Source organism: Hemiscyllium ocellatum, chromosome 18 (genome assembly GCF_020745735.1).
Source record: "Hemiscyllium ocellatum isolate sHemOce1 chromosome 18, sHemOce1.pat.X.cur, whole genome shotgun sequence".
Lineage (NCBI taxonomy): Eukaryota > Metazoa > Chordata > Chondrichthyes > Orectolobiformes > Hemiscylliidae > Hemiscyllium > Hemiscyllium ocellatum.
The window spans coordinates 61,877,881-61,893,188 of NC_083418.1; the positions used below are offsets into that span (position 1 = coordinate 61,877,881).

At 41.0% G+C, this 15,308-nt stretch overlaps 1 protein-coding gene across 1 annotated transcript in view; it reads right to left on the reverse strand.

Moving 5' to 3' along the window:
- The window catches only part of LOC132824491 (ankyrin repeat and BTB/POZ domain-containing protein 2-like), a 202,724-nt gene that overhangs the window by 2,208 nt on the left and 185,208 nt on the right, over positions 1 to 15,308 (reverse strand). The window contains exons 12-17 of the mRNA XM_060839076.1: positions 15,004 to 15,182; positions 14,071 to 14,176; positions 9,487 to 9,589; positions 7,018 to 7,108; positions 5,212 to 5,280; positions 2,290 to 2,403 (exon numbers count right to left, since the gene is read on the reverse strand). Of these exons, the coding sequence (XP_060695059.1) occupies positions 2,290 to 2,403; positions 5,212 to 5,280; positions 7,018 to 7,108; positions 9,487 to 9,589; positions 14,071 to 14,176; positions 15,004 to 15,182 (662 nt within the window). The remainder of the gene's footprint in view (positions 1 to 2,289; positions 2,404 to 5,211; positions 5,281 to 7,017; positions 7,109 to 9,486; positions 9,590 to 14,070; positions 14,177 to 15,003; positions 15,183 to 15,308) is intronic.

The window sequence follows — 15,308 nt, forward strand, 5'->3', positions numbered from 1 at the left end:
TTGGGAAGGTGAGAGTTACTCTGACCTGTTATGGTAGTTAGCTACTTGAGTTACTGGTCAAGTTTCACCCTCAGGATGCTAGTAGGAGATATTTCAGGCACTGAATTCCAAGAGGGAATGGTTAGATTCTCTCATTGGCGATGGTCATTGCCTGGCAGTTGTGTGGAATAAATGTACAGAAATTTTGATCATAGCAACGTTACCTTCAAAGTAGAAGGAGGCCATTTGGCCCTGCAGTCTTACTGGGCACAAAGATCAATGGCAGAGCAAGAGCCCAGTTAATCGATCATATCATGTCATTTTTCTCATACCATTGTTTGTGGGATAAATATCAGCCCAGTTGTCATCCTGCTCATTTTCAAAGATTAGCAACTGTATGGCAAGTTAAACTACTGTCCAACTTCTAACCAAACCATTACCCTTTCATGATCTTGGCATAGCACTAACTAGTTTATCTTTCAAAATTCCCTGCTGCTTCAGATGTTAGGATGGAGCTGTTCTCCTTTATTGATGGTTGTCAAGTTCTTGAATAAAAGTTTGTTCAATTCCTAAACAGTGAAAAAAACATTTACAATGTCCAACTGAAGCAGCAGTGTCACATAAAGATACCATGAGGATAGCTAGTTTGGAAAAGGAAAATCTTAAATTCATTTTCTTCCCCCAACATTTGGCATCTCTCACACTGGGTGTTTTGTTTTCTCTTTATAAGTAATCTAAAGTACATTTGTATCTTGGTGAGAATACCAACGATTCTTGGAAATTGCTGGAGATATCAGATGAGCAGTTTCACTCAGGGTAGTTGTTGAGGTTTATAAATTTCCCTTTTATTCCAAAATCATAAGCAACAATAACAATCAACATTCTTTCTTCGTCATTCTCAAGTAGCCTTTGTTAAAATATTGGTTTATGCAGTCCAATCTGAAAGCAGGATTTCATAGGAGACCCATTAGATTTAAATAATAATCTGTCACTGATAGTTGATCAAAATACTGTTGGACAACTAGTCAACATTCTCATGGTAGACTGGTTAGCAAGATTAGATCACATGGAATGCAGGAGAACTTGCCATTTGGACACAGAACTGGCTTAAAGATAGAGAGTGGGAGTGGAGGGTTGCTTTTCAGCCTGGAGGCCTGTGACCAGTGGTGTGCCACAAGGATCAGTGCTGGGTCCACTGCATTTCATCATTTATTGAGAACATAGGAAGTATAGTTATTAATTTGCAGATGACACCAAAATTAGAGGTATAGTGAACAGCGAAGAAGGTTACCTCAGAGTACAACAAGACTTTGATCAGATGGGCCAATGGGCTGAGGAGTGGCAAATGGAGTTTAATTTAGATAAATGTGAGATGTTACATTTTGGAATGGCAAATCAGGGCAGAATTTTTACACTTAATGATAAGGTCCTAGGAGTGTTGCTGAATAAAGAGACCTTGGATTGTAAGATAATCAATCAAATTATGTCAGATTATTTTTTTCTCATGTCATTGTTTGTGGGATAAATATCAGCCCAGTTGTCAGCCTGCTCATTTTCAAAGATTAGCAACTGTATGGCAAGTTAAACTGCTGCCCAACTTTGAACCAAAACATTACCCTTTCATGATCTTGACATAAACTAGATAACGCTATCTTTCAAAACTCCTTGGAAGTAGAGTCACAGGTAGATAGGATAGTGAAGAAGGCATTTGTATGCTTGGTTTTATCATTTAGTATATTCATATGAGTTGGGAGGTCCTGTTGTGGCTCTACAGGACATTGGCCAGGCCACTTTGGAATACTGAGTAGAATTCTGGTCTGCCTGCTTACAAGGAGGATGTTGTGAAACTTGAAAGGGTTCAGTAAAGATTTACAAGAAGGTAGCCAGGGTTGGAGGATTTGCTATAGGGAGAGGCTGAATAGGCTGGGAGCGTCAGAGGCTGAGGAGTAACCTTTATAGAGGTTTATAAAATCATGAGGGACACAGATAGGGTAAATAGACAAAGTCTTTTTCCTGGGGTGGAGGAGTCCAAAACTAGAGGGCATAGGTTTAAGGTGAGAGGGGAAAGATTTATAAGGGACCTACTGGGCAATTGTTTTATGCACACGGTGATGCAGTATGCAGTGAGTTGCCAGAAGAAGTGGTGGGGGCTTTTACAACATGCTGTACATCGCTTTGAACTTGATCTATAGCTTCAGCAAGAATTCTATAGGAGAAAACTAATGCGAAAGACAAAAGCAGTTAATGGCATTTTGCACTATATTTTTGTTCAAGGAACAGAATATCATCCAAGCATGAGACCAGATTTACCTTAGCATAACAATAAATGATGACTGCATTCTCTAGGTTCATTATTTGGGTACAGATGATCTCACAATGTCTCTGCAATGATTCCAGCTCAAATAGGCTTGCTGCAGACAGTAGCTAAAGAATTGAAAAACAAAGACATTCAAATTAAACATGATTCTCTAGCTTTTGTTTTCATTTTCCAGTGGAAAGTAATAAAATCATAATTCTCTTAACCACCAGCCACAGCAATTTCCTTTATCAGCAGTTGGGTCATACTTATTGCATCCATGAGACATGAGAAGCTCATTATTAAGACATTACTATCATGTCCTTAGGTGTTTATAGAAATGAACCTCTGTTTAGTTTAACAGTGTGCAGTAAGGTTCTTTCCAATAATCTTCCCTCTTGATCACATAACTCCATATGCATCCATGGTCCAGTGAAAATGAATGGTGGGTAGATGCAAATGTTCAAAAGGGATGGATCACATTCCAAATTTCTCGAAATTGGAATATATTTGAAATTCACTCGACATCACAATAGTTAAGAATTTTGTGAAATAACTGTTGCACAAAAAGTCTGTGTTCTTGTTTGAAAAAATAGCTCAGAGAAGGTTCATTTGCATTATCCCAGGGGTGAAGGGCTTATTTTATGAGGGAAGGTAACAAAAGTTAGGCTTTTACTCTTTAGAGTTTAGGAAAACTTTGGATCAGACTACGTGGAAGAAAGGATCATATGATTAGATTAGATTCCCTACAGTGTGGAAACAGGCCCCTTGGCCCAACCAGTCCACCCAGAACCATTGCCCGTAGTGTTAGGTGCATTAGTCGGAGGGAAATTTAGCATGGCCAATTCACCTGACTCACACATCTTTGTGATTGTGGGAAGAAATCGGAGCACCCAGAGGAAACCCATGCAGACACTGGGAGAATGTGCAAATTCCACACAGACAGTCACCCAACGCAGGAATCGAACCTGGGACCCTGGCACTGTGAGGCAGCAGTGCTAACCGTGTCACCCCTATGTTTGGTAACTAAATTTGTCAATAGCACCGAGATAGGTAAAAAAAAGAAGTAGCAATGCTACAGGTACTGAAAATCTGGAATAAAAACTGTGCTGAAGAAACTCGGCATCTGTGGACAGAAAAACAGAGTTAATGTTTCAAATCTCACTTCTTGGATTTATTTCTCCCCAGATATTGCCAGACCTGCTAAGTTTCTCTAGCGCCTACCCATCTAGCTAAAGTCAAAACAATAAGTTTGCAGAAGGGGACTAAAGATCTCAAGTTTATTATATAAAGAAGTGGGTAGATATTTGGCAGACTAAGGATAATTCGAGAAAACTTAATTTCGGTTTTCTATATTCTATGGCATATTTCTAACCTTAACTTTCACATTAATGTGCCCATGGTGATCTAGCTGAGATCCCAACACAACACTTTGTTTATACTTCAGGGAAAAGTACACAGAATTTGAGTTTAAATCACCAGATCAATGGTAAATGTGAACTGCCTCCTGGGTTTAATTCCTTAGGAATTAGTCTTTGCTCCTGATAATTCATTTCCATTTCAAATCTTAATCCAAGGTCTTGCAGCTGAGGAACTGAATTTCCTCTGGGTTTCTGCACAAGTCATAATGTTGGACAGGGAAAGGATTGACGACAATGCAGCTTGCATACCTAACTAAGAAAATTCAGCCCAGAAGGGACATAAACATACACTCAAGTTCACAATTGGATTACATATTTTCTGCTTTAAAATATGATGGATGAAATGTCTTGCAGAAGAACACCCATGATAGTTTGTTACTTTCAATGCATTAATTTTTGTTGAGTTATAAATCCATCAGTGCTGACTGCTATCCTATTGTCTTGACTAGAGGTGTGCATCATGAATCTTGGCAGACGATGTGTTTATGGGGTGTGTCACATTCAAACCTGAACTTGTCCACACTCAACCCAGAGTGTCTGTATAGTAACGAAAAGTAGCAATTCTGATGATCAAATTAGCTCACAGCCAAATGAGACTTTGTATCCTCCATGAGTAAGCACCTCAAAGAAAGTGGCTGAAATGTTGGGAAATTTTTTTGATGTTGATTCTCCCTGAATGGATTTCACATTTCGAGTCTGAGTCATAAATCTTTTCATCTTTTATGTTGCAGTTATTACATGTAGGCTCAGCTCTTTAAATTCGAACTGACAAACATGAGTAATGCTTTACTTCTCAATCAGACAGTTTTAGAAATATAAGCAGGAGTCAGTCATTTGACCCTTTGAGCAAGAACAAAATCAATAGGTTCTTAAGAAATCACTTAAATTTGTGACAGGATTATGTTCAGATCTGTAATAAAATACACCCTCCTCACACCTCAGACCATTTGCCACAAATTATTACCAACATCATAATCAGACCAAACTATTCCAAAGTTCACATTTCCAGCCTCAATAGTTTCACTGTTATTTTTGCTATATATTGTCTGTATCCCATTCCATTCTGAATCTTGTTTAACCATCACCCCTGGCTTCATTGACCTAGACTTGGGTGATTCAATTCCTCAAATGTAAGATTCTCACTTTTGTATTTACAGTCATTATGGCATCATTCTCACTCTGTTACCTTCTTCAGACTTGGCTGAACTCATTCTCTTGCTGATTTTTTGTGCATATCTCCCTCGACTGCAATCAGTTACTGTATCTTAATCTACCTAGACCTTTGATTACTATGCTTATAATAGTTTGTGGCAGATAGACTGAGGAGATGAGAGGATGGATTCTCTGAATATCTCTCGCCACTGTAAGATCTTTAAACAAATTTCTTTGACTAAGCTTTTTGATAACCCCTCCTGATCATTCTGGATACCTGAACTGTATCTCTGTGAATGCATTAGAACTTTTTCTATGCTAAATACTTTATGTATTCTAGTGATCTATAGTGAGGGTACTTACCTCCAGCACGTCGGTAATTGATATATGTATTGACTCTGTATCACCGTAATACAAGTACTGCATCATCATCTAAAGGACAAGAGGCAGCTTGGGTCAGTACAGCATCAACTAAGAATATCACTATTGCTTTTGATTTTTTTTCTCTCTAGTAAAAAGACCAAAGCTTTATCAGCATTTAATATGAAATGCAGACAAATGTAAATATATCCTGTTAGTAATTCACATCAGAATCCTAGAAACTGTGCAGTTCATTCAAAGACAGAAATTTGTAAATAATTGTTTCTCATTAGTTAACGTCAAAGGCAAAACTTGACTGCAAGAAATAGGACTCAAGAACAACTTTTAGTATGTTTGTGTACGAACTACCTAATGTAATCTCTCAAAATTCTTGGTTTTGATGTTGCATGTTATTATACTGTGTTATGGAATGACATGAAATTTATTTGGCCTGCCTCTGTGTTGCTCATAACTAAAGGAAGCAACACTTGGGTGCAACTGACCACATTGTAGTTGTGTGCCTCAAAGTGGCCAATTACACAGTGCGTACAGAGACCTGGCCATGGAGATCCAAACAGCTTCTCACAGGAGAGTACACTGAACAATGATGAAGACTGAAAAAAGCGATAGCAGTGAAATAAAAGGCATTCAAAACCATAATCCAGGAACTGATTATCTTAAGTCTCAATTAAGTCACTACTCAACCTTGTTCTCTCTAACAAAAACAGCCTCAGGTCCCTCACCTTTCTTCATAAGTCCTTCCCTCCATACCAGGCAAAACCTAGTAACTGTACACAATACTCTGCCACACCAGAGTTTTGTTCAGCTGCAACATGACCTTGTGGCTCCAAAACTCAACCCCTCCACTAATAAAAGCCATCAAGGTGGGTGGCAACCTTCAGGGATATGTACATACATGGACACAGAGATCTCTCAGCTAATCTACGTTATCTTAGCACTCTTTATTCCTGTTGCTCCTTTCAAAGTGAATCACCTCTCACTTTTCCACTTTAAACTCCATTTGCTACCTCTCAACCCATAGTAGAAACGGCACTCCTTAATCTGATTGACATTTAACAGCCAGAAGTTCAACTTTTAAACTGGGCAAGTTGACTCTAATTGGTCAGGCTGTGATCATCCCGAACCACCCTCTGACCCTGAACTCTCCATTAGCCTCCTTCATGCTTATGTTTACTTAGGTGATCCACTCCTTGCGAATTTCCAACACACTTGCTAACTCTGGTTCTGCTACCATTTCAAGTACCCTTTCCCCTTTTACATAACTATTCCCTTTAGAACACTCACCCCCAGTTCAGCCCTCAGGATCCCCCATCTGGGCAATCCAATTCAATTCATTAGGCCCTTCATCTGCTTTTCAATATCTCCTTGATTTGACCAGCCTTCAAAAGCATCTTACCAAGGATATTAGTCTCTTGCTACACCCAAGATCCAACTTTTATCCATTCACTACCTTGTGCCATACAGTTGCTTTCTTCACACACAGTGGAACAAAGATGACTGATGCATGTCACATTTAAGATATCGGGCACAAGATTCTGGTGTACTGTTAAAGTGCTACCCTCAAGATAAAGTTATTATAAATCTGTTTCATGACATGCAAATGTACAAGGAGAAATGCACCAGAGGCCAATATGAGGCTCAACATGATCTCGTCACACCATTGCTACTTCTCAACCTGTTAGGGTTTCGCATCCTAACAAAGTACGTCAGATTGCCACATTGCCCACTCTTGGAGGCTTTATTAAAATACCTCGTCACCATGCTTAAAGTTCAGAAACTGATTTGTACCTGGAAAATGTGATACTTAATCTCGCTGATCTCTATACACTTGCATGGCTCATTCTCTGGAGATGTCTTATTAGCCAGCAGCATCTTAAATCTAAGGGAAGAGTGTTGAGATGGGGTAAGACTCTGGTTAAACAATTTCACACAAATTCTATTTGTTACTTTCCATCATGAAAATCCTTTGCTTCTCTCAGTCTTGTCATGTTACATATCATTTATCCGTGGTCAATGCCAGCAACTGTTTACTGGGAAGTGGTTCAACATTCCTACTATTCATCACTAGAGCTGCATGTAGCTTATCCAATACTGAGGATTCACAGTACAGAAAATTACTAGTGGTGTTTCATGTCAGGATATACTCAAAATCCCACAAATGTTTCTTACCATTAGTGCGATTTTAATTTGTGAATTAATTCATTAAAATCATTCTTAGGATGTGAGCGTCACTGGCTGGCCCAGCATTTACTCACTATCTTTGGTTACCCTTGGTAATTAGCTGCCTTCTCAAACCACTGCAATCCCCGTACTGTAGGTACACCCACAGTGCTTTTAGGAAAGGAGTTCTAGGATCTTGGCTTAGCCATAGTGACAAGCAAGTGATACAATTCCAAGTTGTGATGGTGTTTGGCTTGGAAGGGAACTTGCAGATGGTCGTGTTCCCATGTATCTGCTGCCCTTGTCTTTCTAGATGTTTGTGCTCAGTGGTTAGGACAGTGCAATCACAGGTATCAGGGTGTGACAAGTTACACTCTGTAGCTAATTTAGTTTTCTTAGTTTAATTGACAATATACAAGAAAGATGAGTACGTGAAAAAGAAACAGTTTGGAGGGATATCGAATAGGAACATGCAGGTAGGACTAGTTTAGTTTGGAATTATGGTCGGCATGGACTGGTTAAGGGTCTGTTTCCATACTGTTTAATTCACAGTGCAATAACAAATTAAAAATATAACATATTACTGCACTCATCAACAGTCTGTAAAAACTATTGTGGTATGTACATGCGACCTTGACTGACTGGTTTTGCAAGCAGTGTAAAATACTCCAAAACTCTGACTCTGTAAGAAATAAAATTGAAGAGTGGAGATTTTAAAATCAAAAAGTGAAAATACTGTGTACAAATCATATGCATTATCATGCAAAATGGATAACATTTCTCCTTTGACTCTTTTATTGGCCAGTGGCAAGTAAACAGGTTGTATTTTTAACAGACACCCATTTTGAACACATTGGTAATTCTCAAATTGCAATGAGTTGACTATGACGTCATTGACAATGAATACAAGGTATCTGCGTCAAGGATTTAAAGAGAAACGCGGTTTAGAGTGGGGCGGGGGGGGTGAAATTGGACACAGCCAAATGACCTACGGAATCTGAACCATCCCTGTATCAGAATGCATAAACTCAACACCAGGCATTCGGCCTCTTGAAAATGCTACACATGAGGGTTGGCTGCATGTTGGGTGTTGTCAGGCAGCTAATGAGCAACGTAAATGTAAGCTTCAGGTCACTGACCATGACACTCAGATGATTGAGATGGAGGGATTGAATCAGTGACTTTGGGGAGAGATGGTGCCTTTGCAGCTGGACACAGCACTCTTCACAACTGCTGATTAGGTCCAAAGAAACATAATTTTACTGAAAGCAGTAGGCAGTGTGCGAGCTGTGATCTGGGTGGTTCAAGTTGCAAAAGGGATACTGAACAGGTGTCTGATCGCTTAGCTGTATGTGTCAGGAGCAAGAACACAGGACGTTTTGATTTCGGCTTTCTCCAAGATGGTGAATGTCACACTTCACGTGTACATGCTCACTCTGTTAGACACTGATGTGTTGTTTCTATAACAACAGATGCCTGGAGTTCTATTTTAATGAAAAGATAAATTGGCTGTCCTTTCAAAAGGGTGCATGAAATGTGGAACAACTTTCTTATAGTTGGAGTTATTGCAATTGTTAATTGTCAAGAGAGCACAACCTAGAAATAAAGTATCACAATATGGGGTAGGGATTCTATCGTGCAGTTCCAATGTGCAGAACAGAAGATTTTGAGAAAGTATTTTCTCACATTCCAGCTAACTAGCAAATTCATCTGCATTGCAGAAGGAGGACTAAGTGTCAGCCGCATTCCCTCAGGACGTTAGTGAAGGGCTGGGGGAGGATTAATTAGCATGGGAATCTTCATTTGCAACCGACCTCTTACTGATGGAGATGTGGTTCAGGTACAGTGCCTGTTGTACACCAACAGAGACAAAATAGGCATTAATTTTAAAAAAAACAAAATTCTGTGGATCGTGGAGACCTGGAATAAAACATCAAAAGTGCTGGAGAAACTCGGCAGGTCTGGCAGCATTGTTCTGAAGATGTCACTGGACTTGAAACATTAACTTAGTTTCTGTCATCAGATGCTGGCAGACCTGCCGAGTTTTTCCAGCACTTTCTGTACAAATTAAAAATCATTCGGGTTGCATTATCGTACCTGTTGGAAGCAGTAATTAGGAGAACTTTATGTGCATAAAAAGGCTTTCCTTCCACTAAGAAAGTTAAATCCGACATTTCTTTATTATTCAGAAAGTGAGGGTCTGAAAGAGAAAAAAATAATTTATGTTCAGATGGACAGTTAATAAAATGGAATTTCCACATATTTTGGTGCTGGTGATGCATGGAGGGAGTCCGGACAAGGGAATGGAAGAACAGACTTATTATTGATTATGATCTTTGACTAGTTGATAAGGATGTGGTTTATGGGGAACATTCCTTTGAGGAGTGAGGGGAAAGAGCATCTCCTTGGATGTTAGTTAATTACTACTGCTTTAAACTCTAATAGGTTTTGCTTGATGGGAACAATCTGATTAAGGAGACATTTTAATTTCCCTGAGGGTGCAGCTGTAAATAAGTTCTGTGGTTAGACTGTGGTGTATCATGAAAGCAATTCAACAGAGACATCGTTTAAAGAAATAATGCTGGTTGCTAAAACTAATGTGTAATTGAATCACCCGAGCCAGAGGACCTTATATTTCATTCCTGTGAAGTGAACAATGCTGACAAGGCCAGCATTTAGTGCCCACCCCCAACTACCTGGAGCAGGCATTTATACCTGCCTTCATGAACAGTTGCAGTCTGTGGAGGTGAAGGTACACTCACAATGCAGGGAGTTCCAGGATTTTGACCCAGTGACACTGAAGTAATGGCCATGTGCTTCCAAGTCAGGATGGGTGTGATTTAGAACATAGAGCAGTACAGCACAGAAACAGGCCCTTTGGCCCACAATGTTATGCCGAACATGATGTCAAATTAATATAATCCCTTCTGCCCGGCTTTGGTCCATACCCCTCCATCCCTTGCATATTCATGTGCTTATGTGAAGGGCCCTTAAACATCCCCATCATACCGGTTTCCACCACTACCCCTGGCAAAATATTCCAGACTCCTACCACTCTATATAAGAAAAATCTTGCCCCTCACATCTTCTCTGAACTTTCTCCCTCTCACCTTAAATGCATGGTCCCTCGTATTAGACATTTCATCCCTGGGACAAAGACACTGACCCGTCAACCCTATCTATCCATCTCATAAGTTTATAGACTTCCACCACTCCAGAGAAAACAACCTGAGTTTTTCTAGCCTCTCTTCAGAGTTCATACCCTCTAATCCAGCCAGCATCCTAGTAAACCTCTTTCCACCCTCTCCAAACCCTCCATATCCTTCCTCTAATGTAGCAACCAGAACTGAATGCAAAACTCATAAGTATGGCCTAACCAAAGTCTTATAAAGCTGCAACATGATATCCTGACTCTTGTACTCCATTCCCCAAGCAATAAAGGCAAGCATGCCATAACCTTTCTTTACTGCCTTATCTACTTGTGTGGCCACTTTCAAGGAGCTATGGACTTGAACTTCAAAATCCCCCTGTATATTCATACTATTCAGAGTCCTGCCATTGACTCTATACTTTTCCTTAACATTTGATCACCCAAAGTGCAGCACCTCACAATTAACCGGATTAAACTTCATCTTTCATTTCTCTGCCCATATCTGTAGCTGATTTATATCCTTTGACAGTCTTCTACATTACGCACAACTCGACAGATGTTAATGTCATCTACTAACCCACCCATCTACATTTTACATCTAAATCATTTATATATATATACCACAAATAGCAGAGGTCCCAGTATAGAAGAGGATGCAGAACACCACTAGTCATGGACCTCCAGCCTGAAAAACACCCTTCCACCCTTCCACCTCTATCCTCAGCTTCTGTGGGCAAGCCAATTCTGAATCCATGCAGTCAAGTCACCGTGGATCCCATGCAGCTTAAGCTTCTGGATGAGCCTACTGTGAGGGGCCTTGTTGAAAACCTTGCTTAAATCCATACAGACAAACATCCACTGCTCGACCCTCATTGATCACCTTCATCACATCCTCAAGAAATTCAATAAAATTAGTAGTACATGTTCTTCCTTGAATAAAGCCATGCTAACTGTCCCGAATTAGTCCTTACATTTCCAAATGCACGTAAGTCCTATCACTGCAAATTCTTTCTAGCTCATTGGTTAGCACTGCTGCCTCACAGCACCCAGGTCCCAGGTTCGATTCCAGCCTTGGGCGAATGTCTGTGTGAAGTTTGCACATTCTCCCCGGGTCTGTGTGGGTTTCCTTCCACAGTCACAAAGATGTGCAGGTCAGGTGAATTGGCCATGTTAAAATGCCCATAGTCTGAGGTGCATTAGTCAGAGGGAAATGGGTCTGGGTGGGTTATTGTTCAGAGGGTTGGTGTGGACTGGATGGGCCGAAGGGCGTGTTTCCACACTAGGGGATCTTAAAAAAAATCACCGACGTGAGATTCACCAGTCTATATTTTCCTGGATTAGCCCTATTTCCTTCTTGAACAAAGGAACGATGTTAGCTACTCGCCAGTCCTCCAGGATCTCTCCAGTGGGTAGTGAGCACATAAAGATCCCAGCAATTTCCTCTCTTGCCCCTCTCAATAACCTGGGGCAGAGACCATCGGAATCTGGGAACATATCCACCTTAATGCTCTTCAACAGACTTGGAGGCAAGTGTTCACATGGTGGTGTTCCCATTATCTGTTGAGCTTATCCTGTGTGATTAGAGTCTGTGGATCTCAAAGTGTTAGGGTAAGCAGCCTTACCAAGTTGGTGCAGTGCAGACACTGGTGTATTCGGAGTTTGAGGGTTTATGTGTGTTTTGTTGGAGGTGCACTCCTCCAGCTAAGTGGAGAATAAACCACCATACTTCTGAAGTGTCCCTTGTAGATGGTAAACAGACTTTGACAGAGCCAGGAGGTGCAGAATTCCCAGTCTCTTATATGGCTGTCAGAACATAACATGCCTAGTGAGAGCAGAAGTATGGTTCCTCGAGCCTGCTTCAGCATTCAATAGGACTTTGACAGATCTTGGCTTCAACTCTCCTGGCCTCTCGCAATATTCCCCCACCTTCCTGACATTGTTTCCAATTTCCTGGTTATGATTATCCTGGTTATTAGAACTTTGTCACTTGTAGTTCAATTATAGCAGCCCTGCCTCAGTCTGACTGAGGATTCATTCAGTTTCTTGTTCATGGTAACTCCCCAGGATGTTGACAGTAGGGGATTCGGTGATGACAACGCTATTAAATGTCAACGGGCAATGGTTAGATTCTCTCTTATTGGAGATGGTCATTGCCTGGCATTTGTGTGACAAGTGTTACTTGCTATTTATCAGCCCAAGCCTGAACATTGTTCACATTTTGCTTCACATAGGTATGGACAGCTGTCTCGACCAAGCACACTAAGGAATTCCTGCTGTGCTATTCTGGGACTGAGATGATTGACCAACAAGGACAGTCATCTCTTTTGCATTAGGTATATCTTCAATGCAGACTCCCCAGACACCCCTAGTTATTTCAGATTTTCTAGGGCTCCTTGATGCCACATCAAGTCAAATGCTGCCTTAAAGTGAAGAATGATCACTATCACCTCTTTAATCCATGTTTGGAACAAGGCTAAATGAGGTCAGGAGACATGACCCTGATGGAATGTAAGCTGAGTGTCTGTGAACACAAAGTTTGTCAGAAGATTTGTAGCTCGGGTGCTCGTTGTTGTGGTTCTGTTTGCCGAGCTGGGGCGGGGGGGGGGGTAGAATTTGTGTTGCAGACATTTCGTTGCTGTTCTGTGGCCAGGGAATTCCTAGAGGCATGGAACTCATCCACAGATTCAATCAATAAGCACATCGACCTGGACCCAATATACCGGCCACTGCAACGGACAGCTGGAACTGACAACCGGAAGCGGCAGATTCAAACCACTATAAATGCCGGAGGAAAGATCACAGAAGCGCTTCACAGGAGGCTCCCAAGCACTGAGGATGTCACCTCGACAGAGGACGAAATGTCTGCAACACAAATTCGTGTCTGTGAATACGTCAAGTCATGGCTAAGTAAGTGCTGCTTGATAGCACTGTTGACCCCACCTTCCAGTGCTCTACCAGTGATTGAAAGTTGACTGACAGAACAATAATTGATGAGGTTGAATTCGTCCTTTTTTTGTTGGCACATTGTGGGTAGATAACCAGTATCAGATCTTTATCAAAACAATTTGGCTAGGGCCCGCAGCTAGTCCTGGAGCACAGGCTTCAGCACTATTGTCAGAATATGCAACCTTGACTGCACAAACACCCAGTTTGACCTTATGCCAGTAGCAGCCAGGGTCAATGTCGCCCTGAGTCATACACACAATAATTATCTAATGACCACCATGTGAAAGCAGACCTTATGTATTTATGTATGCATTTCAGCTCTAATAGCTGCCTTGATTATCTAGCCTTCCAGTAAACCTGGAATTTGCTCTAACTGTTACTACTGGGTGGAAAACTGGTCAGTTACCGGGTTCTCACTGCAGTTCCCCTCATTTTGATTTTAATAGCTCATACGTAAAGAATAACTTGGAGACGAGACCCTGGCTGTGCATTGACACAAATTCACATTTGAGAAAGGAGGGAGTGATTAAAAATTCTCATTCAGCACACAGTCCTTACAACATTCAAGAATACAGATGACTCACCTAATCGAGCAGGTGGCATTCTTTTTAACTCAGGGATACTAGGAATAGGAGCATTACCAAAGCAATAAATGAAGATAGAAGCTAGGTGCTGATTGAGTGCATCATTCTGTAGAAACAAAAAAGGAACAATATGCAAAAAAAAATAGACTCTGGAATATTGAGGCAATCTGTCAAATAGTATACAGTCATGAACAATTGTCAAAACAACTGGAAAAGCACAGCAGGTCAGGCACATCCAAGGAGCAAAAGAATCAATGTTTTGGGCATAAGCCCCCACACCCCCTCAGGAATGGGGGAGTAGGGGGGAAAGAGGGCTGCGAGATAAATAAGAGGGTGGGAGTGAGGTAGCTGAGAAGGCAATAGGTAGATGCACATGGAGTGTGATGGTGATAGGTTGGAGTGGATAGGTAGGACAGTTCAAAAGGATTTCCAACTTGACACTGCCCTACATGTCCATCTTCCTTCCCGTTTTTCCACTCCACCCCCTGCTCCGACCAAACAGCATCACCCGCCAAACTACATCTACCTATCGCATTTCCAGCTACTTCACCCACATCCCCACCCTCCTATTTATCTCATTTTCCGCACCCCCCACATTCCTGATGAAGGGTTTATGCCCGACACATCAATTCTGCTCCTGGATGCTGCCTGACAAACTGTTTTTTTCCAGCAGCACAATTTTCAACTGCAGATTCTGGACATCAGAATCTTCACTTTGTCCTAGTCATGAACAATACTCAAACAAGAAATCAGATCGTAAAATGTACCAGCTGTCATGATAAATATTAGTTTTCTTTCACTGCAATGCTGTATTATAATTTGGATGTATTTAATAATGTTATGGGGAAAGGCAGGTCATTTAGATCCTTCATGACATCCCTAACCCAGTTGTATCGTGTTACAAATATCACCACAAAATGGAAGGCGTTCTACCTTGCTAACCCTAAGAATGTCAAACATCAATGGAAGCCCCTCATTGATCAGCTCCTCATTGAAATCCTCTTGTCTAATGGTAGTGAATTCCCGTAACAAGTACTGCATTACGGGATATCTGCACTGATTGTATGAGGTCCTCAGAGATTCAATCCAGACATGTAATTTCCAGGGTACACCTGCAGGAGAAAACAGAATGAAAACTGAAGCTGCATTTGCTTCTTATTACACTCAGGTTGTATTTTAACCCTTTTAATATTTACTCGAACTGTCCTCCTACATCCAAATATGTAACAGAAACAAGG